Raw genomic sequence first — 24,302 nt, 5'->3', positions numbered from 1 at the left:
TTTCTTCTGTCAGTTATCAGCTGTTACTTTTAGCTTGCTTTAGAAAAAAAGTGTAAAAAAAGTATATTTGATTAAAGTTCATTCTAATTCTTATTAAAAATGCATTTACTTTCTTTTAAAAAATCCGCAATTACTTTTTGGGCAACCCAATATATAATTTAAATTTTTATGACAAATTACGCAGGTCCTCCGTCGAGTACCAGTGTTAGCACCTATAATACTATTTCAAATATGTGACTAAAAGGTGTATTTTTCAATATAGTGACCTATTTCCCTATTTTACCTCTTAATGTCACAGAGGGCAATGTTTCTTTCAAATTTGGTGAAATTTGTTATGGCAGATTGCATTAGTCTCTCAATTACACACAGCTTAAATTTTCGCTTATGGCGCCCATTAGGAACGAACTACCGATTTCAGTTCTTGAAGGATCATAGAGGTAGAATAATTTTTTAAATTTAAAAGGGCAAATTGTCGATGAAGCCCCCTTTTGACCCACAGAGTTTAAGGGCGTTATTATCGATTCAGGTTGCAAACAAACTTTGATAACAATTTATCAGAAAGTCAGAAACAAACCATAAGCATTTTTATGGCAAGGAACGAAAAATGTTAGCCGTTTGCGGTGTTTGTGGTGTTTTAAGTAAAAGCTTGAACCTTTTTTTTAATGGTTGATTGGAAGTGAAAACGCCTTCGTCGTGTTTCATTAACGATATAAAAACCACAAACGACATCGTGGTGAAGTTTAATTTTTGAATAATAGTACAAAGAGTTTTCGTAATACCACAAGTCTTATTGTGTGTTATACCATACTATTATCTATAGAAACGATGATTTAAAATCACTTTAAAAACAAGAAAAAATTAAAAAATAAATAAATTAAAACATAAAAAAATTTAAAAAAAAAAAACAACTAAAATCGTGCTAAGTTCGGCCAGGCCAAATCTTTAACACCCTCCACCATAGATCGCATTTGTTGAGTTTTTTTCCCGATATCTCTTTTTAGGCAAACAAAGGATAAAAGAAAAGAAATGATTTATTATTGGAGCTATATCATGTTATGGTTCGATTCGGACCATAATTGAATTGAATGTTGGAGACCATAGTAGTAGTTGAAGTCATTGTGCAAAATTTCAATCAATTCAAGTAAGAATTGCGCCCTTTAGGGGCTCAAGAAGTAAAATAGAGAGATCGGTTTATATGGGAGCTGTATCAGGCTATAGACCGATTCGGACCATATTTCACACGTATTTTTAAGGTCATGGGAGAAGCCGGTGTACAAAATTTCAGCCAAATCGGATAATAAATACGCCCCCTGGAGGCTCAAGAAGTCAAGATTCCAGATCGGTTTAAATGGTAGCTATATCAGGTTATGGATCGATTATAACCATATTTGACACAGTTGTTAGAAGTCATAACAAAACACCGATTTAAAGCATACTTAGGACAGTTGTTATCAGTCATAACTTAACATGTCGTGCAAAATTTCAGCCAAATTGGTAAGGAATTGCGTCCTCTAGACGCTCAAGAAGTCAAGAACCCAGATAGGTTTATATGACAGCTACATCATGTAATGGTCCGATTTCAACCATACTCAGCACAGTTGTTGGAAGTCATAATAAAACACCTCATGCAAAATTTCAGCCAAATCTGATGAGTATTGTGCCTTCTAGAGGGTCAAGAAGTCAAGACCCAAGATCGGTTTGTATGGCAGCTATATCAAAACATGGACCGATATAGCCCATTTACAATCCCAACCGACCTACATTAATAACAAGTATTTGTGCAAAATTTCTAGCGGCTAGCTTTACTCCTTCAAAAGTTAGCGTGCAGACGGACAAGGCTATATCGACTTAAAATACTTTATGGGGTCTTAGACGAATATTTTCAGGAGTTAGAAACAGAATGACGAAATTGTCATACCCCCATCCTATGGTGGAGGGTATAAAAATAAAAAAAAATTAAAAATAATAATTTTAAAAACCTTAAAAAATAGGTAAAAAGATGTTGTCTCTATATATATATTGTTGTCTCTATAATATATCCCGATTTGACATCTTAAGCCCTTGGATGTCACAATTTTTTTGTTCTACAACGACATCCAACACCTGTTGTTGTTGTTGTTGTAGCAGTTTATTGTGTTCTATCTTTCGTCTGCTTCATTCTGTTGAGTGTCAATACCCAGGAACTTTGCAACTAAGATGGGGTGCGTCCACAGGGATCTGGGTCTGAGTCGAGTGGGTCTGGCCAGGCAGTTAAACAGGTGACGTGTATCGTGCGGTCCTTGGTTACAATCGGGACATACATCTTAAACGTCGGCATCAATCCTAGCTCTGTGGGAATTGAGGCGGGTGCATCTGCCGGAACGTAATTGAGCCAGAACTACTCTGGTTTGTCGGGGGAGGTCGATTTCTTCGAGTGCAATGGGTGGAGGTCGTTCTCCAAGGACTACATTCACCCGGTAGCCAATTACCGCATCTGCTACCGTGTCTGCATGAATGTTGTCTAGACCCGCTTGATATGCCGCTTGATCTAGAGGTTCTCTCTTGTAGCGCTGGACCTCACGCTCTAGATCGTGTAGATCTACCTTAAGGCTTCTGGGCGGTGGATATCTATCCACAAGATGATGATTTGAATGGTTTCTGCGATAACAGCCCAAAAGGTATTGCTTGGACAGCATGTAGTTATGTCTTCGCACTGGTAGGATCATTGTCTTCTGATGGAGGTGGTCCACATGAGAACTGAGGAAACAGCCCGTTGCAGTTCGGAGGGAGGCATTCTGACAGATCTGAATATTATTCCACTGCGTGTCACAAAGTTGACGAGACCACACTGGCGCTGCATAACTTACCACAGACCGGTCAATTGCTTTGTACGTGGTCAACAAGGTTTCTTTGTCTGCACTCCAAGTGCTGCCAGCAAGTGACTTGAGGACCTTGTTTCTACTTTTGACTTTATCGCAGATTGCTGTGGCAAGTGGGGAGAATGTGTAAGAGGTCGTTACCTAGGGGAGAATGCCATGACGTGTGATGCGCATTAAAGTCCCTTAGAACCATACGATTATGGCCACATAGCAACCCGCTTATGTCGGGGTTGTAAGCCTGGCCATTAATCGGGACGCAGCTACCAACCGGCGGTATATACATGCATTCTATGTAGGATCACTAGCGTCAAGCGCAGGCGAGATAGGTCTATACTGCACGGAATGGTGTATTACGAAGGCCAATCGTCCAACTCCATTCCTTGAGCGATCCTTACGTAGCACATTGTAACCGTGACAACTGTGCAAGCTGCAGGTTACGAAGGCCAATCCCCCACCTCCATTCCTTGAGCGATCCTTACGTAGCACATTGTAACCGTGACAACTGTGCAAGCTGCAGGTGTTGGTCAGCTTTGCATTGGTTCGCTGCGGCCAATATGCCCTTCCGACACATAAAGTCCGCGATATCATCGATCTTGCCACCAAGTCCGTTGCAGTTTAACTGCCAGAACGATACACTTCCCGGCACTGGCCTGGCAATATAAGGGCTAGGATGCTGCCGTTGCGTAAATTGCCGTACGGGAGAGGTCGGGGGGCCACATAGTCCAACGACGAGGACGCCGAAGGCGACGACGACGACGCTTGTGACCCACTGCTGGCTATGTTCGCACAGCACCTTGCGACATAGCCAGTATGACTATACTCCCGTAGTGAAGTGAGGCCAGAGCAAGATCGGAAATGTACCCACTCCATGCACCGGTTACACCTCACCGACACCGACCGATGATGAAGGCGGTTCTGGCAAACCGAACAGAACCAGGGTCCGGGGTTCTTTTCAATCCCGGCACGGACCAGAAGCGTACGGAGAAGGCACACCGGGATGTGCCTCTCCCATGACGAAAAAAGACGAACACGTACACTGAGGCGGCAGCCCTTGCTGATGAGGATTCATCGGGTAAATCCAGTGCGTACAACCGGCTGTCATGGAATTGCAACATCCGTGGTAAGTGTTGGCTAATTTGGTCTATAACCTGATGTAGCTGCCATATAAGCCGATCTCCCTACTTGACATCTTGATACCATGAAACCCCCAATTGTTATCCGATATAACGGAAATTTTGTACGTAATGTTCTGTTATGACTTAACCCATTAACGCCTGACCCTCGAATCCCTTGTCCGATTTTGGTGAAATTTCGTATTTTCATTTATATTGACGTGGTTATTTTATTAAATTTTTATTTATTTTTTTTTTTAATAAAACTTTCTTTTATTTTCTAAGCTACTATGTTTCAACAATTATATTTCTCTAACACTATTAATTTATATTAACATATTTTCATGCATTTTCCAAAACACTTTATTTTTTTCTTCGAAAAACGGACGCTCTCTAAAGGGCATCCTAACAGAGTTGTCACTTGAATTGTCATGTGCCATGATGACATGTTTGTTCACAATGTCGCTGAAAATGTCATGCATGATTTTTGCGACAACCACATGAAAATGTCATCAACGATTTGTATGGGCTATCAGGTGGCACCCTACTTTTAAGACGTCTTGAGCGTCTTATTTTTCTCTAAAACTCCATTATTTTATATTAAAATATTTTCATGCATTTTCCAAAACACTTTAGAATTGCTTTGGATATGATAATTAACAAATCTACTTCCCCATTGATATGGGCTGTTCACATTTCACTGGATTTGTTAGCAACCTTGTCCTCCGTAAGGTCTGAAAAGTTTGAAGACAATTGGATTATCGTTAAATTTCCTATAACGTCACATGTGTGCTGTATATTGTCCTAAAAGCCACGGCAACACGGAAACCTCGACCTTCATGTCATCATCACAAAACCTAGCCAATTCTCATGCTGTCTCCCACACAGGCCTCTAGACATTTCTGAATATTGTTGTGTTTAGAGGAACGTTTCCAACAATGGCTGGGATTGACACTTGGACAACTGGTGGTTGGTCGGCCGTTCGTTTGTTGCTCACTATCCACTTGTCGCAGCGAAAGTATCGCAAACAGGTAATGACCACTACCGCCATAGCAAAGAAGAAGCCCTATGCGGCTCATGTCTATGAGGAAATAAGATGGCTATAAGCTTTTAGCAAGGTAATGGTAAAAGAGAAAGACTAAGGAAGACTAGCTGGACAAAAACTATGAGCAATTACTAAATACTTTGTGTGCGACCCTTCCCCCTCCCAACCACTTCCACATTTAGTTAGCCTGGAAAAGAGCTTTGTGTGTTTGTGTCACGAGGGTCATTCTAGACCCATTGGAAGAATGGGGAAATGACTATGGTCGAATGTCGCATTAACTACTTCAAAATTCGAAACAGTTTGAAAACAAACCTCAGTCATAATCGTTGTCTTACCATGTTCAGCGGCGTGATTTACTGAGCTTTGAAATCTGATTTGAAATTTTTTTAAAAATTTTAAAAAAAGGTGAAATGGTTTTTTAATTTTTTTTTTACTATATAAAAAAAAATTTGGACTCTAATAAATTGCCTTAAAAGTTAAAATAAAAAATTGAACTAAAACTAAAGAACATTTTAAAATTAAAAAATTGGAATGCTTTTTTGAAAAAAAATTTATTATGAAAACAAGAATTGGACTGTTATCTTGGGACTGTAGCAATGTGTTAAACACTTGTAGTACTTACTTTTGTAAAGTGTGTGAAAAATATAATATTTTGTAAAAATTTTGTGTTGTGAAAAAGTTTATAATTCAATTATAGAATCCAGTGAACAAAGAATGGCATAGTCCATTTTGACATGTAGTCAAATATTCTATAAAAATTTAAAATATCGTGTCTTATCTTCAAAGAATCGCACCATTCGTTTTTAATGTTTGAACCTAAGGACCTTATCCAGAAGGTTCATGACATTTCATGAAGGTTATATAAGATTGGTTTATAATAGCATTCAGCGAACCGATTCACCACTGCTAGGAGAGGAATATATGCCGTTGATTCTAGTACATATCTTGGACAAATGAACAACATGGTGTGAAAATGAAAATTTGCCCATGATCATTCCACTAAGGAACTGGGACAAACTTCCCACATAGCACTGAGTGCAGTCCGATTCAAATGTTAGGCTCAATGATAGGGTGCTTCCTTTTTACAGCCGAGTCCGAACGGCGAGCCGCAGTGCGACACCTCTTTGGGGAGAAGTTTTTACATGGCATAGTACCACACAAATGTCGCCAGCATTATGAAAAGATAACCACCGCTAACAATTTTTTCTGATATTCTTGCCAGGATTCGAATTCAGGCGTTCAGCGTCAAAGGCGGACATGCTAACCTCTGCGCTACGGTGGCCTCCCGGAATATCATAGTGTACGTGCACAAAAACTAGCAGGCCAAACATCTATCACGACTTATTTAAGCCAATTTCAATTTTGTCACCGATATGTCTTAACTGCTGACAGGTCTTACAGTTTGTCTGTTATTTATTTTTTTTCTTCGAAAAACTGACGCTCTCTAAAGGCCATCGTAACAGACCTCTCAATTGAATTGTCATGAGAAACGATGACATTTTTGTTCACAATGTCGCTTAAAATGTCATGCATGATTTTTGCGACAACTATATCAACGATTTGTATGGGCTGTCGGCTATACGTCTTCAACGATTTAACATGGTCAGACATCCTTCTTTTAAGACGTCTTAACGACGCCGCCCACTGAGATGTGTCAGTGTGCCCACCACTGCTTTATGCAAGGTACAAAATTGCCCATTAACATTCCCTAGAGGAACAAGGGGCAATCTTCTCACATATCAATGAGTGCTGTCCGATTTAGGTTTAAAGCTCAATGATATGGGTTCTCCTTTTCATAGCAGAGCCCAAACGGCGTACCGCAGTGCGACAGCTCTTTGGGAAGAAGTTTTTACATGGCATAGTACATAGTACTAGTAGTGTGGGCCACCGTGGCGCAGAGTTTAGCATGTCCGCCTGTGACGCCGAACACCTAAGTTCATCAACAAAATTGTCAGCGGTAGTTATCCCCTTACTAATGCTGGCTACATTTGTAAGGTGTCCTGCCATGTTAAAGCTTCTCTACCAAGTGGTGTCGCTATGCGGCACTCCTTTCGAACTCGGCATAAAAAAGAAGGCCCCTTATCATTGAGCTGAAAGTTTTATCCGACTGCAATCATTGATATGAGAGAAGGATTCTCTGTTCCTTAATGGAATGTGCATGGGAAATTTAGTATTAGCACATAGTACGGACATCTGTGCTGCGGTGGCCTCCTCCACTGTTTTGCACAAAAATTGCAAACTTGCCCATAAACATTTCATTAAGGAACAGAGGCAAACTTCTCCCATATCCGATTCAAGTTTAAGCTAATTGATAAGGGATCTCCTTTTCATAGACGAGTCGAACGTCATGCCACAGTGGGACACTTTTTGGGGAAAAGTTTTAACATTTCGTAGTACATTGCCTGAAAACATTAGAACATTTTTTTTCATTTTTTGTTGGCTGTTAGGACGAAGATCATTGAGCTCGTCTCGAAAGAGAGACAAAAAGAAATTATGATATTCGCCCTAACAGGCAAAAAACTTGAAAATTAAAAGGTTCCGCAGAGCTCGGCCGGGATTCGATCCTGGGCGCACGGAGCAGCGGCGAGAGCCGTTGTCGTTGTCTAGCGTTCGATGCCATCAATACAACTTCCAACAGATGCACAGAAACATGTATACCAAGGAAGCAGTGTATTTGTCGCAGAAAAGTCTGTCATTACACGAAAACACATGCATTGGAAAAAAGTACAGCTAATAGACAGGGTTGTCGAGCGTGGTAATTGTATCAAAGAGGCGTTTTCGCAATAAATACGATTCAAATACAAACGTACAAACGCACGGCCCTTGAAGCCATCAACCCTAATATAGTTGAAAAGTCTTCTAACCAAAGACGAAACGCGTCCCATAGTGGTTGGATGCACAGAATCATGTGCACCTTGGCAGCAGTGTATTTTTCACAGAAAAAAATCTGTCATTACACGAAAACACATGCATTGGGAAAAAGTACAGCTAATAGACAGGCTTGTCGAGCGTGGTTAATGTGGTAATTGTATCATAGAAGCATTTTCGCAATAAATACGATTCCAATACAACATACCAACGCACGGCCCTTGTAGCCATCAACCTTAATATGGTTGAAAAAGTCTTCTAGCCAAAGACCGAAGCGCGTCCCATAGTGGTTGGTGTATGTTGCTGTCTCTGGCTTCCATTTAAAAAGAAAATCTCCGATCATTGAGCTCGCATCGAAAGAGAAACAAACAGAATTTTTTCTCATATCCTGGTCAGGATTCGAACCAAGGCCATCGAACCCATCAATTATCTGCGATCCTTCTTTGTCGTTCTCAAAACTTTTCGTTACACACAAAAGCTAAGAAATAGTGATTTGTATATGTATATTGGACCACATTATGTTTAAGCTCTTATGGTCCCAAACTTATTACCAATTGTCAACCATGCCAACATCTTGCAACCCTATCTTGATATATAAATTGGTTTTTCACTTGAAATTCGACCAGAGATTTTAAATCCCTAGAGCGCGTATAGCAATTTTCTGCTTTAAAGTTTGCACATTTGTGGAATATTTTCGTAATTCGACAACCGGCGAGTTTCAACTGTTCAGCGTTAGCCCTAAAGAGCTTACCAAAATATAACTCTTAGTACTAGAACAATTTTCGGTAACTGCAATACCCATATTTAGCATAGACAAGCACCTTATCAACCCATGTTTCACTTACCTGAGAATGACTCTTAGGGTATTATAAAAGTTTTTCGTAACTTTAGTAGCCTACTTCCCCATAGGGCAGAACACTGACCAAAGAATAGTTCTTAGGGAAAATTCTCGTTATCTGAAATACTCAACCTTCATAACAATCCCAGCTTTCAGCCCCAATAAATTTCTGTGCTTATCATCATCAAGAAAAAATCTCAGATAAATGGATCTCTAAATTCAGAAACCACACTTAAATGCAGCGGACCTCTCAGCGAGATGACCAAACAGGTAAAAATTCTCCAGTTCTGGGTTCCTGACCGCATATATTTCCTAGAAAATTTTAGAACCAAAGGGGCTTGCAAAACTAGAAACTAATTTAGACATTCGGGAAACTAGAATCTGTAAGTCTGATAAGAAAACATGGTGACAGACTGAAGGTCGCCCAAACTTTGAGGATGTCGGAAAGAGGAAACAATAAGACATGTAAATCGACCTGGTTGGTTTAAAGATAACAGCTAGAAAGCCTTCCTTCTCCTGTTTCTGTGGAATCATTATGGACTTAATATTCTCATAGGCTTTTGTTTCTATGGATTTAATTCTGAATGGTCGTAAGTGATGCCAGTTTATAGGCAAAATTCTTTGATCCCCTTGATCAGGTATCAAAATGTCTATAATCATTATCACCTATCTAACATGGGCAATTAATAATCCCTCAAATCAAATCCATTGTCCATCCATTAGCTATCACTTAAAATCTATATTATACTGAATATTCTATTCTATATGAGTATACAGTTTAGAAACGCCTCTAAACGTTTTATGTTATTGTTATGTTCTTCTAATTGAATTATCCCGAAATATATTGCATTACGATTTGTGTTTCCCAATTGAGTTTTCTTTCGCATGAATGTTAAATAAACTGACGTACATGCCAATAAGGGTTTGACACATTCATGTTTTCTTTGTTGAAATTTGTGCTGGTTTTGTTTTAGGCCACGTTTTTCAATAACGTGTTTTAAGCGGGCAGATTTAAAATGGATTTTTTTGTAATTGTATAGCAAATTTTCCCATTAAGGAACGGCAGAAGACTTTTCTCATTTCAATGAGTGCTAACCGATTCAGCTCAATAATTATAGGCTTCCTATTTATGGTCCAGTTTGCAGAGAGAAGTTTTGCCAGGTTGCAATAATTGTAGGTTAGGTGGAAAAGAGGCTGCTGATATTAATCCGCTCCATGCCACTATTGATATACAACTAAGCCAGTACTCGGCTTTTTGTGCGCTTTAAATACTAAAAAGTAACCTCGAGTAAAGAATGTAAAAGTAAGGAGTTCCGTGCTACTTACTTTATTTTTATTGGCTATGACAGAACATTTGTCCCAAAGCCGAACGTAGAATAGCGTTCCAAGCGCCTCGATCTTCTGCGCTTATTTTATAATCTCTGACACTAGTTTCAAGGTGTCTCCCACCACTTGATCTTTCCATCGGGCTTTTGGTCATCCCGGTTTGGACGTACCACCGTGTTTGCCTTCAAAAACTTCTTTGCTAGAGCTTCTTCATCCATTCTGATAACATGAACTAGCCAACGCAACCTTTGTATTTTGATACGTGTAACTAGTATGCTATCGTCGTTATATAGCTCTTAATTGATACGACACCATTAACGTAAGCTGGTCCATATATTTTACGAAGAATCTTTCTCTCAAACACTCCAAGCACTGCTTTGCTTGATTTTACAAGTACCCATGCCTCAGAACCATATAACAACACGGGTAGTTTCAGTGTCTTGTATAGTGTAATCTACGTCGGTCGAAAGATGGCCTAGTTTCTAAAATGCTTACTTAATCCAAAGTAGCATCTGTTTGCCAGTAATATTCTTTATCTCAAAACTGGTGTCATTCGTTTCGATTAAGGCGGTGATAAATTGCTGGCTATCTCAAATTTCTGGTTCCCAACTTTATCCGTTTTATCCCCTTTTCACTGATTCCCTTTCAATTCTTTCAAAGGTTGCAGTTACTACTCCCGGTGACCGACCTATGATGTCGATGTCGTCGGCATGGGCGAATGTCATCCTGCTAAGTCTTATTAATTCTGCAGTGTTACCAAACTCAGACATCGCTTGAAATACCTTTGAACGTACAGGGGTATCGAAGACCGCTTTGTAGTCAACAAAGAAATGGTAGATATTGATTTATCCTTCTTGGGTCTTTTCCAGGATTTGGCGCAGTGTGAATATCTGGTCTAGGGTGGATTTACCAGGTTTAAAGCCGCATTTATAGGGCCCAATTATCTCATTTACTTTAGGTTTAAATATTTCACAAAGTACGGTGGAGAGTATCTTGTATGAGTTAGGGAGGAGACTTATTCCTTTGTATGGGGGACATTCCGTTTTGTCTCCTTTCTTGTGTATGCTGAGGTTCCAATCGTCGGGTATGCGTTCTTCTAGCCAGATTGTGCAGACAAGCTGATACAAACACCTTTTCACCGTGTCGCCTCCGGTCTTAAATAGTTAAGCCGGTAACCCGTCGGCTCCTGTTTCCCTGTTGTTCTTCAGTGGATTCCCTGCTACTTGGACCTCATTCTTGGAGGTAAACAATCTATACTACATTCTGTATCCTGTACATCTCAATTCGCTTACACTCAAGTCTTTTCATTTCCTTTTTCTTTTTGCGGAATAGACGTTTCTCCTCTCTCCTTTGCTCCCGATACCTCTCGATCATCTGGCTCATTGCTACTGATAGAAGGGTTGCTCTATATGCCGCATTCTTGGCTTCAGTAGCATTTCGAATGTCTTGGTCGTACCATGGGTTTTTTGGGATCCGGTACCCAAGTACGGATTTCGCGGAATTTTCCATGGAGTGGGCAATGGTTTGCCACTGCGCCATTATATCATCGGAACAAGGAGTGCTTTCTCTAGGCGCTCGTAGAAAATATCCTTGGTCTGTTCGTCCTTGTCTTCCATCATTGGACATGGGCACAAATAAGGCTGATGTTGAAGAATTTGGCTTTTATGAGGATTATGAGTTTTTCAGTCTCCGACTAATCACAAATCCATAGCCAAATTTATGTTCTTGGGCAAATTTGCATTATAGTATAACAGTTTCAAGATAATTGCGTTAACTGCTATAAAACGGTTCTTCAAACGTGCTAAATGGCTCAATTAAATACTCGCATAAAATAATTCAATCTATGATAGTATAACCGATTCCGGATAATTGCATTAACTGTTAAAAAATGGCTCTTGATTATAACAGTTTCCGTTAACTGTTAACAAGTGACCGTTAAACCTATCACCAATCTTTATGAGAGAGTTGTTAAACGTGTTATATGGCCTTATCCTTGAATGCTTTAAAATAAATTATTCTATGACAGTATAACAGTTTCCGGATAATTGCATTAACTGTTTAAAAATTACTCTTGACTCTTTCACCACTATTTACAAGGTTTGTTAAACGTGTTATATGGACTTATACTTTTCTTCAAAATAAATATATGTATAACAGTTTCCGGATAATTGCGTTAACTGCTATAAAATGGTTCTTGACTCTTTCACCACTATTAACATGGGTTTTTGTAAATGAGCCATATGGCTTAACTCCACACTTATTAAAAATAAATAAATGTATCGCAGTATAACAGTTTCCGGACAATTGCGTTAACTGTTAACAAATGACTATTGAACCTATCACCACTCTTTGCGAGAGAGAGAGTTGTTAAGCGTACTATATGGCCTTATTCTTGAGACCTTTGAAATATATTATTGTATGACAGCATAAAATTTACCGGATTTTTACGTTAACTGTTATAAAAAGACTCTTAGTTCTTTTGCCACTATTTACAAGATTTGGTAAACATGCTATATGACTTCAATGTATACTCCTGCAAAATTAATAAATGTATAATAGTATAACAGTTTCCGTATAATCTCGTTAATCTGTTATAAAATGACTTTTAAACAGTTTCCGCATAATTGAGTTAATTATTGAACCTATCACCACTTTTTACGAGAGAGAGTTGTTAAACCTGAAATATGGCCTTATCCTTGAATCTTTTAGAAAGAGAGCAGTTAAAACTGCTATATGGCCCTATCCTTGAATCTTTTACAATAAGTTATTGTATGAGAGCATAAAAGTTACCGGATTTTTACGTTAACTGTTATAAAAAGACTCTTTTTTCTTTTACCACTCTAAGCAAGGGTTGCTAAACGTACTAGATGGCTTTAAAATAATTTTTTTTATGGCATTATAACAGTTTTCGCATATTTCCGTTAACTGTTATAAAAAGTCTCGTAGTTCTTTTGCACTCTTTACAAGAGTTGGTGAACGTGCATTATGACTTAAATTTACACACCTGAAAAATAAATAAATGTATAACAGTTTCCGGATAATCTCGTTAACTGTTATAAAATGACTCTTGAACAGTTTCCGGACAATTGCGTTAACTATTTAACCTATCACCACTCTTTTGGAGAGCGAGTTGTTAAACCTGCTATATGCTATGCCCTTATCCTTGAACCTTTTAAAATAAATTATTGTATGACAGCATAAAAGTTATTGAATTTTTACGTTAACTGTTATAAAAAGACTCTTATTTCTTTTACCAATCTAAACAAATGTTGCTAAACGTGCTAGATGGACTTATTCTTCAATCCCTTAAAATAAATTATTGTAAGGCATTATAACAGTTTCCACATATTTCCGTTAACTGTTATAAAAAGACTAGTAGTTCTTTTGCTACTCTTTACAAGAGTTGGGAAACATTTTATATGACTTAAATTTACACTCCTGCAAAATAATTAAATGTATAACAGTATAATAGTTTCCGGATAATCTCGTTAACTGTTATAAAATGGCTCTTGAATCTCTCGCTAGGGGTGTTTTGCTGAACGTGCTTAAATCGCATTATCTTTCACTACTTGGAAATAAATAAGTGTATGACAGTATAACAGTTTTCGAATATTTACGTATACTGTTAAAAAATTACCCTTGATTCTCTCCACACTTTTTACAAGGTTTGTTAAACGTAGAAAATGGAAATATCCTTTACGTCAAAATTAAATGTAAGATAGTATAACAGTTTTCGAATATATTGGGTTGCCCAAAAAGTAATTGCGGATTTTTCATATAGTCGGCGTTGACAATTTTTTTCACAGCTTGTGACTCTGTAATTGCATTCTTTCTTCTTTCAGTTATCAGCTGTTACTTTTAGCTTGCTTTAGAAAAAAAGTGCAAAAAAAGTATGTTTGATTCAAGTTCATTCCAAGTTTTATTAAAAATGCATTTACTTTCTTTTAAAATATCCGCAATTACTTTTTGGGCAACCCAATGCTTGTTTTACCCATATTTTATATGGCTCCATTGATCAAAAATTATTTAGAAAGCATTGTAAAATTCCTCAATCAGAGCTATTTTATTAGTAGCTCAAGATTTCAATTGTCAGCTGCATCTCTGGGGGAGTTTTGTTTTGTAACCTTTAAAATTTTTTAAAATTAAAATATCTATCAATATTAACCCCATCTTTAAAGCCTTAATCTAATTTGAAGTTTTTCTTTTTTCTCCTTTCAGAAGTACATTAAAATTGGATCGTATATTGAATGACAGAATCTTCGTCTGATTTGTAATAAAGAAGCGTCGTTTCAATGGTTTTATGAAGATAAGAATTGCGAACGTAGGAAATCAAAAACCAAAACCAATAGAAGAAAAAAAAGGACATCCTATAGTAACTTATACATTTAAAATCGAACTCTTAGTGGCATTTATTATTCATTTCCATGTAAATCCAAAAACAATAGCAGCAACAGCAACAAATAACCAATAGAAATACCCAGTTTTAGGCGGAAGGACACAAACACACGAAAGGAACATAGCAAGCGTAGCGTAACAAATCCAAGAGAAGTGAATGAGGCATATAACACCAACAATAATTTAAAAGGAAACACCAACAACAATAGCCGACAGCAAATTTCCACAAAAAAGAAGAATAAACGCTTTAGACGCAGTATTCCAGTATTCGCAATCGAAAAGTGTTTTGTAGAAATGTTGGCAATCGTTCCTAGATAATTGGGATAAAAACTAACGACACCAGCAGGAGGTGCAACTGGTCTGGGTAGAGCAACTACATTTTTTATTCCATAGTAGTTTTTACCTTCCAAAGTCAGACTTCCGCCGCCGCTGACGACGACGACGACGACGCCGACGATTAATGAGCCTGTTTCGTCAAAATCATTCAATAAAAATATATAGGAAAAAAGATATCATCGAATATATCTTGGAATTTGGTTTCCATCAGAATCTTTAGTCTTCTACTATACTACTACTACTACTACTACTATTACAACTATATATACAACATACATACATACATATACAACAAAATAATTATATATAAATCATTAGAAAATAATTTATTCAACGTGTGGCGATTAAGCAGCGTTAGCAGCTTAAAATCATTTAGTTAGCATGGAGTGCTGTTTATCAGAAGAGGCCAAGGAACAGAAGCGTATCAATCAGGAAATTGAACGGCAGTTACGTCGTGACAAAAGAGATGCGCGAAGAGAGTTGAAACTATTGCTACTGGGTAAGTAGAGCGTTAGATTTTTAAAGAAAATAACTAAATGTAAATTTTTGGTAACCCAAAGCCTTCTAGACTAGAAGAGTTCATCTTTTTAGAAATAAATTTAACTTGACTTTAAGTTATCAGGCTTTAACTATAAGACTTTATCTTTATTCCCCTGCTGATATTTCATTTTTAATACCCTCCACCATAGGATGGGGGTATACTATTGGGTTGCCCAAAAAGTAATTGCGGATTTTTTAAAAGAAAATAAATGCATTTTTAATAAAACTTAGAATGAACTTTAATCAAATATACTTTTTTTACACTTTTTTTCTAAAGCAAGCTAAAAGTAACCGCTGATAACTGACAGAAGAAAGAATGCAATTACAGAGTCACAAGCTGTGAAAAAATTTGTCAACGCCGACTATATGTAAAATCCGCAATTACTTTTTGGGCAACCCAATAATTTTGTCATTTTGTTTGTAACACCTCGAAATATGCGTCTGAGACCCCATAAAGTATTTGTATTCTTGATCGTCATTTTAAGTCGATCTAGCCATGTCCGTCCGTCCATCTGTCTGTCGAAAGCACACTAACTTTCGAAGGGGTTAAGCTAGCCGCTTGAGATACTCTTTTGGTATAGGTCTGTTTGGGATTGTAAATGGGCCAAATCGGTCTATGTTTTGATGTAGCTGCCATATAAACCGATCTTTGGTCTTGACTTCTTGAGCCTCTAGAGGGCGCAATTCTTGTCCGATTTGACTGAAATTTAGCATGTTGTGTTTTGGTATCACTTGCAACAAATGTGCCAAGTATGGTTCAAATCGGTTTATAATCTAATATAGCTGCCATATAAACCGATCTTGGGTCTTGACTTCTTGAGCCTCTAGAGGGCTCAATTTTTGTCCGATTTGGGTTTAATTTTCCACGTGGTGTTTTGGTATCATTTCCAACAACTGTGCTAAGTATGGTTCAAATCGGTTCATAACCTTGCTATAGCTGCCATATAAACCGATCTCGTATCTTGACTTCTTGAGCCTCTAGAGAGCGCAATTATCTTCCGATTTGGCTGAAATTTTGCATTAACTGTTTTCTTATGACTTCCAACAACTGTGCTAAGTATGGCTCAAATCGGTTCATAACCTGGTATAGCTGCTATATAAACCGATCTTGGATCTTGACTTCCTAAGCCTCTAGAGGGCGCAATTTTCATCCGATTGGGCAGAAACTTTGTACAACGGTTTCTCCCATGGCCTTCAACATACGTGCCGAATATGGTCCCAATCGATCTACAGCTTGATACAGCTCCCATATAAACCGATCTCCCGATTTTGATTCTTGAGCTCCTACAAGGAGCAATTCTTATCCCAATGGGCTGAAATGTTACACAATGGCATCAACAAAGTTCAGCATTCAATTCATTTATGGTCCAAATCGGACTATAGCTCAATATAGCTCCATTAGCATACCAGTTCTTATTCATTATTCTTTGTTTGCCTAAAAAGAGAAAACACGCAAAGAACTCGACAAATGCGCTCCATGGTAGAGGGCATATAAGATTCGGCCCGGCCGAACTTAGCACGCTCTTATTTGTTAGTTCTAAATTTAACTTGAATTTAAGTTATCAGGCTTTAACTATAGGACTTTATCTTTATTCCCCTGCTGATATTTCATTTTTTCTTTTATTTATTTTTTTGTCTGTCTGCATTTCCAGGTACTGGTGAATCCGGTAAATCCACCTTCATCAAACAGATGCGTATTATTCACGGCAGCGGTTATTCAGATGACGATAAACGTGGCTATATTAAATTAGTGTTTCAAAATATATTCATGGCAATGCAGTCCATGATAAAAGCTATGGATATGTTAAGTATATCATATGGTGTTGCTGACCATTCGGTAAGCATGTCTACTCCTCATAGCTGTATTATTATAAAAATTGACTAATTTTGTTTGCTTTTGTTTGCAGGAACTTGGTGAACTTGTAATGAGCATTGATTACGAATCGGTGACAACATTTGAGGATCCATATTTGTCAGCCATTAAAACACTATGGGCTGATGCAGGCATTCAGGAATGTTACGATCGACGAAGAGAATATCAATTAACAGATTCAGCCAAATAGTAAGTTAATACAAAATTCTTGGTATTCCAGTGTATGTGTGTGCTAAAATTCCATTGTAAAATAAAAGGTTTCCCCTTCAGCCACATTTGTATGTGGAGGGAGTGATCCTCGAACAGCTCCTCAGGCGAGCAAGTTCGTTCTGGCCCAATCGTTGCGGCAACGTAATGGCCATTGGTTATTTAATGGCACCAATAACTCGCTTTGCCATATCGACTATCGCAGGCATTTACTATTTAAACACCTTCTGTAACCTGTGGACCAGAGAACTTCATTAGACCCAAAATTTGGCACTCAAAAGCCAATTGGGCCGAAGCAATTGTCTGTATCGCATGCCACATAAAAACAAAGTTAACTAGAAAAACACACGCACAAATACAATAGAGTGAGAGCAGCGCAAACGTTTCCGTACTCGTTCAGTTGATGTGATAGACAATTTGGTCACCGGGCATCGTGTGTTGTTTGTAAATGAACACCACTCAGATGAGTGCCATATGAAGCCAAAGCAAGCAGAGGAATGAGACATCAAGTTTTCTTGATCGGCATAGATATACTCCGTTGTTTTTTGCACTTGTTTTTTTATTTTTGGATAAAAATTGCTTTTACCAGTGAGGTAGGTGCTGTGCTGCCTGTCTCCGTCTGTTCAAAAGTGACAGACTTGCACTTTTTGCTTTACTTAAGCGATTAGGTTAGTTTACCTAAGAGTGGCAGTCCTTTCAGACTCATATAGAGAATTTTATTCCATTATGATACCACAGTAGCGACAGACCAAGGCCTCTGGTGGGAATCGAACCCATGACCCCTGCCCTAGCAATCCGAGCGAGCTACCAACTCAGCTACCGGAGCGCCATTAAAAAGCACGCAAATTAATTTCAGCTCTCTTAACTTTGAACGGTTTTTGTTGTTGAAGCCACATTTTCATGTGGAGTTGGCGATACTCGTCAAGCTCTTATAGGCGAGCAAGCTCGTTCCGGTCTATACGACTGATCGCCGCGGGAACCTGCTGGCCATTGGTTATTTAAAGGCGCCAATAACTCGCCTTATCGTATCGAGCATCGTAGGCAATCAGTATTTAAGCAAGAGCTGGTGCCTTCCGGCCCCCCTCACTGAGACTCTCCACTCGATACCACTGATTGTCCGCGACTGCAGTTGCAGCTACTCCGTATGGAACATTCCACTATCCGCAACCTGTGGACGCTACCGGTAGCTCCTAGCTAAACTTCTCGTGAATACAAAAGAACACCACACAGATCGAAGTTCAACGTTTCAACCCGTGTTTGAGCGGTAGCTGTGTGAGTGTGTGTGTCCCCTATTCAGTTATGGTCAATATGCACTTATGTGCACACCGGTAGCTCTCATCAAAGCTTCCCGTGATGACGATGAACACCCAATTTCATGGCAGCCGGTTGAACGTATCGGATTGACCCGATGATTCTTTCATCGGCAAGGCTGCCATCTCCGTGTACAAAACAATGCAAAAACAACAACAACGATGAACACCACACAAATCAGGGCTCAGAGTTCCAAACCGTGTGGCGCTCATAATTATCCCATAGTCATTTCAAGCGTCTCGATCTTCTGTGCTCCTTCCCCAAACTCTAAAAACCAGTTTCGAGATGTTTTTCTCTACTTGGTCTCTCCATCGGAGTTTTGGTTATTGTTGAAGCAGTGTGATAAGGCGACAGCCCTTGCCGATGAAGGACTCCATCGGGTCAATCGGGTACGTACAGCCGGCTTCAATGGAGTTTTGATTGTTGTTGTAGCCACATTTTTATGTGTAGGTGGCAATCCTCATCAAGCTCTTATAGGTGAGTAAGCTCGTTCTGGTCCAAATGACCGATCACCGCGGGAACAGGGTGGCCATAGGTTATTTATAGGTGCCAACAACTCGTTTCGTCGTATCGAGCATCATAGGCACTCAGTGTTTGTGCAGCAGCCGGTGCCGCCCGACCCCTTACTAAGGCTCTCCGCTCGATACCGCTGATTGTCCACGACTGCCGTTGCAGCTACTCCGTATGGAGCATTCCACTATCCGCAACCTGTAGATGCGCCCGGTAGCTCGCAGCAAAGCTTATCGTGACAGCAATGAACATCACACAGATCGGACCTCAATGTTCCAGTCTGTGTGGTGCTCACAGCTTTCACGTGCCAAGAGACTGCCTGACCATAATACGGTCCTGCAGAGACTCTCCACGACTGCTGTTGCAGCTACTCCGTATGGAGCATTCCACTATCCGCAACCTGCGGGTGCGCCCGGTAGCTCGCAGCAAAGCTTCTCGTGACAGCAATGAACATCACACTGATCGGACATCAATGTTGCAGCCTGTGTGGTGCTCACAGCTATCGCATGCCGAGAGACTGCCTGACCATAATACGGACCTGCAGGCAGAGATCCGATCATGGAATGCGTGTGGTTGTGTTTTTGTTGTTGTTGTTGTACACTGAGGCGGCAGCCCTTGCCGATGAAGGATTTCATCGGTTCAATCCGGTACGTACAACCGGCTGCCAAGGAATTGGTGGTGTGGTGTTAACGCGAGGACGCCGAGTATGAACATCTTTATTGACAGCAAACAGACCATAAGACCTATTAACAACCAGGACGGTAAAATCACAAACAGTCTTGGAATGTAAGAAGAAGATTGCCGCCTTTTCTGAGGATGGCCCGATCCACATTGTTCGGGTCCCGGGCCCAATGAGTGAAGAGTGGAGAGTCTCAATGAGAGGTCGGGTGGCAGCGGCTCTTGCACAAATACTGAGTTTTATGACAAGGCGATTTATTGGAGCCTTTAAAAATCAACGGCCACCTTGTTCCCGCGGCGATCGTTCCTTTGAACCGGAACAAGCCTGCTCAGCTACTGGTTACCACCTCCACATGAAAATGTGGTTACAACAACAACAACAAAGAAACCTTGTTTACAACGTACAAAGCAATTGGCCTGTCTGTGGTTAGTTATGCAGCGCCAGTGTGGTCCCGTCAGCTTTGTGACACATCCTTCGAACTGCGACGGTCTGTCTCCTCAGTTCTCATGTGGATAACCTCCATCTGGAGACGAAGATCCTACCAGTGTGCAGACATAACTACTTGCTGTTTAAGTAATACCTTCTGGGCTGTTATCGCAGAGACCATCCAAATCATCATCTTGTGGATATGAGGTCCAGCGCTACAAGAAAGAACCTCTAGATCACACGGCGTATCAAGCGGGCCCAGATAACATTCATGCCGACACGGTAGCAGAGGCGGTGAATAGCTACCGGGTGAATGTGGTCCTAGGAGACACCTGTAGAAATAGACCTTTCCCGGCTGACGAAAGTAGTTCTAGCTCAAGTACGATCCGACAGATGTAGCCGCCGCAATTCCTACAGAGCAAAGAGGCATCAGTCAACGTGCCGGATGTATGTCCCGCTTGTGAACAAGGACCACACGACACATGTCACCTGTTTAACTGCCCAGCCAGACCCACTTGTCTCAAACCCAGATCCCTCTGAACGCACCCCATCTTAGTCGGAGAGTTCAGGGATCTGGACACTCAACAGAATAAAGCAGACGAAAGATAGAACACAGCACACTGCTACAACAACAACAACTTACACGACTCAGACCCGCACCCCATCCTAGTCGCAGTGTTCCTCGCTCTGGATACTAAACAGATTCAAGCAGACACTGCTACAACAAAAACAACAACATGAAGGAATCCATTTGGCTGTTGTTGTAGTAGCAGTGTGTGGTACCTTGAGGCGACAGCCTTTGCCGATGAAGGAATTCATCGGGTCAATCCGGTACATGTAACCGGCTGACATGGAATTGTTTTGAGCGTTCAGCTCAAATCAAAAATTTCTATAACAAATTTGGCCGTTGACAACTCAACTGATGTTGGGTTGCAATCCATAATCGACCCACGAATTCCATGGAATTTTGCACACACATCACAATTAAATTTTACGTTTTTGTTTTTAATTGACAGACAATTGATCCTTGGTAATACAAATCCTTATCAAACTCATTTAGTAGCTTATTTTTTATATATATTTGTATGTATATCATAAATAATTCTGTATCCCCTATAATCTCTCCTAGTTATCTTATGGATCTTGATCGTGTGGCTCAACCTAATTATTTACCAACTGTGCAAGATATTTTGCGTGTTCGTGTTCCGACAACGGGGATTATTGAATATCCTTTTGATTTAGAAGAAATACGATTTAGGTATTGAAGTTCTTTAAGTTCGTGTGTTTTCTGTTTCTGTGTATTTTTGTTTTCTAACTGCATGTCTGTCTTATGTTTACTAACAACATGAATGTACATATATATCCAATGTTATTTATTCCTATCTTAATGCATGGGCGTTATGGTTTTTTTTTTATTATTGAATTAATTCATAATTTTTCGTATCATAGGTTATGAAGGTTTTGAAAAAAGATTTCTTTTATAAATTACTATGAAAGAACGGCTCACCATAGTTATGGGATGCACATGATCATTGTGCGTCGTTCCCTGTCTGTGTCCTCAAGAACCCGGACCTCTTTACAATGTTTATGCATACTACCAATGGGTATACTGTGAAATCAAAGGACCTCTTTATTCATTGTATCAGTTTATTCCTACTTCCTTCCTATATAGACATTCTGTCTGTATTTGAGCAAATTTGAAAATTTTAAAACTGTTGTTTATGCTTTTTATACCCACCACCCTAGGCTAGGGGTGGTGGGTATAAAAAGCATAAAGGGTAGTCATTCCGTTTGCAACACATCGAAATATCAATTTCTGACCCTACAAAGTATATATATTTCGGATCGTCGTAAAATTCTAAGACGATTTAACGATATCCGCATGTCTGTCCGTCCGTTCGTCTGTTGTAATCACTCTAAAGCCTTTAAAAATTGAGATATTGAGCTGAAATTTGGCACAGATATGTCTTTTGGATGCACGCTGGTTAAGTTCTTGAACGGGCCAAATCTGACCATAATAAAGGGTCTAACGCCCATAAGTGCGTTATTATTTATCCGATTTCGCTGAAATTTGAAACAGTTAGTAGTTTAAGGGCTCCCGATACCTGACCTAAATATAGTTCAGATCGGATTATATTTGGATATAGCTGCCATATAGACCGATCTGCCGATAAAGAGTCTGAAGCCCATAAAAGCTTTATTTTTTATCCAATTTCGTTGAAATTTGAAATAGTGAGTAGTTTCGAGCCTCCCGACACTTGAACTAATTATAGTATAGATCGGAATATATTTGGATATAGCTGCCCTATAGACCGATCTTCCGATAAAGGGTCTAATGTCCATAAATGCTTTATTTATTACCTGATTTCGCTGAAATTTGAAACGGTGATTTTTTTTAAGCCTTTCGACATCCGACCTAAATATGGTTTAGATCGAACTATATTTAGATATAGCTGCCATATAGACCAACCTGCCGATAAAGGGTCTGAATCTGAAGCCCATAAAAGCTTTATTAGCTAGCCTCCCGACATTCGACCCAAATATGGGTCAGATCGGACTATACATAGATATAGCTGTCATAGAGGCCGATCTTACAACTTAGGGTCTTAATCCCATAAAAAGCAGATTTTTTGTCTGAAAATGTTACTTGTATATGAGTTCTCGGGACCTGAATATGATCGAGACCAGCTCCTATTAATATGTAACTACGTATATAGGCGGAGGCCACCGTAGCGCATTGGTTAGCATGTCCGCCTATGACGCTAAACCCCTGGGTTCGAATCCTGGCGAGACCAACAGAAAAAATTTTCAACGGTGGCTTTCTCCTCTTAATGCTGGCAACATTTGTGAGGTACTATGCCATGTGAAACTTCTCCCCAAAGAGGTGTCGCACTGCGGCACGCCGTTCGGACTTGGCTATAAAAAGGAGACCCCTTATCATTGAGCTTAAACTTGAATCGGACTGCACTCATTGATATGTGAGAAGTTTGCCCCTGTTCCTTAGTGGAATGTTCATGGGCAAAATTTGCAATTTGCATATAGTAGTGGAGTTATAATAAAATAGTAGGATTATTATATTCTTGTTTAATTTGGTCCGTTCAGATTTGGTTATAGCTGCCATATAAAACGATCTCTTGATTTAAAGTCTTGGCCCTATAAAAATCGCATTTATTATCCGTTTTCGTTGAAATTTGACGCATTGGCTTATGGTAGGCTTTTCGACATACGTGTCGTTTATGGTTCAGATCGGTCGAGATTTGGATATAGCTGCCATATAGACTGATCTGCCGATTTAGGGTCTTAGGCCCATAAAAGCCACATTTATTATCCGATTTTGCTGGCACAGACCGGTCCAGATTTGGATATAGCTGCCATATAGACCGATCTTTCGATTTAAGGTTTTGGACCCATAAAAGGCGCATTTGTTATCTGATTTCGTCGAAATTTGAGACAGTGAGTTGTGTTAGGCTCTTCGACTGCCCTCTCCAATGCAGCCCAGTTTAGTTTAGCTTTTGATATAGCTGCCATATAAGACCGATCTCTCGATTTAAAGTCTTGGCCCTATAAAAAGCGTATTTTTTATCCGTTTTCGTTGAAATTGACGCAGTGGCTTATGGTAGGCTTTTCGACATACGTGTCGTTTATGGTTCAGATCGGTCGAGATTTGGATATAGCTGCCATATAGACTGATCTGCCGATTTAGGGTCTTAGGCCCATAAAAGCCACATTTATTATCCGATTTTGCTGAAATTTGGGACAGTGAGTTATGTTAGGCCCTTCAACATTCTTCTTCAATTTGGCTCAGATCGGTCCAGATTTCGATATATTGGGTTGCACAAAAAGTAATTGCGGATTTTTTAAAAGAAAGTAAATGCATTTTTAATACAACTTAGAATGAACTTTAATCAAATATACTTTTTTTACACTTTTTTTCTAAAATCCGCAATTACTTTTTGGGCAACCCAAAGCTGCCATATA

The 24,302-nt window shown here is 39.4% G+C and overlaps 1 protein-coding gene across 6 annotated transcripts in view; it reads left to right on the top strand.

The window, feature by feature from the left end:
- The window catches only part of LOC106081034 (G protein alpha q subunit), an 82,775-nt gene that overhangs the window by 27,109 nt on the left and 31,364 nt on the right, over positions 1 to 24,302 (top strand). For 3 of the 6 annotated variants that reach the window (XM_059368600.1, XM_059368601.1, XM_059368599.1), the window contains exons 2-5: positions 14,266 to 15,277; positions 16,971 to 17,155; positions 17,226 to 17,380; positions 21,454 to 21,582. In XM_059368600.1, the coding sequence (XP_059224583.1) occupies positions 15,160 to 15,277; positions 16,971 to 17,155; positions 17,226 to 17,380; positions 21,454 to 21,582 (587 nt within the window). In that variant the 5' untranslated portion in view covers positions 14,266 to 15,159. Of the gene's footprint in view, positions 1 to 5,307; positions 5,421 to 14,265; positions 15,278 to 16,970; positions 17,156 to 17,225; positions 17,381 to 21,453; positions 21,583 to 24,302 lie in introns of those variants that run through there. The other 3 variants (XM_059368598.1, XM_013242710.2, XM_013242709.2) reach the window with 2 other exon arrangements.

The sequence above is a fragment of the Stomoxys calcitrans genome, chromosome 5 (genome assembly GCF_963082655.1).
Source record: "Stomoxys calcitrans chromosome 5, idStoCalc2.1, whole genome shotgun sequence".
Taxonomy (NCBI): domain Eukaryota; kingdom Metazoa; phylum Arthropoda; class Insecta; order Diptera; family Muscidae; genus Stomoxys; species Stomoxys calcitrans.
Note: the sequence above shows the minus strand (reverse complement) of the source record. Positions and strands in the feature narration are given on the sequence as shown.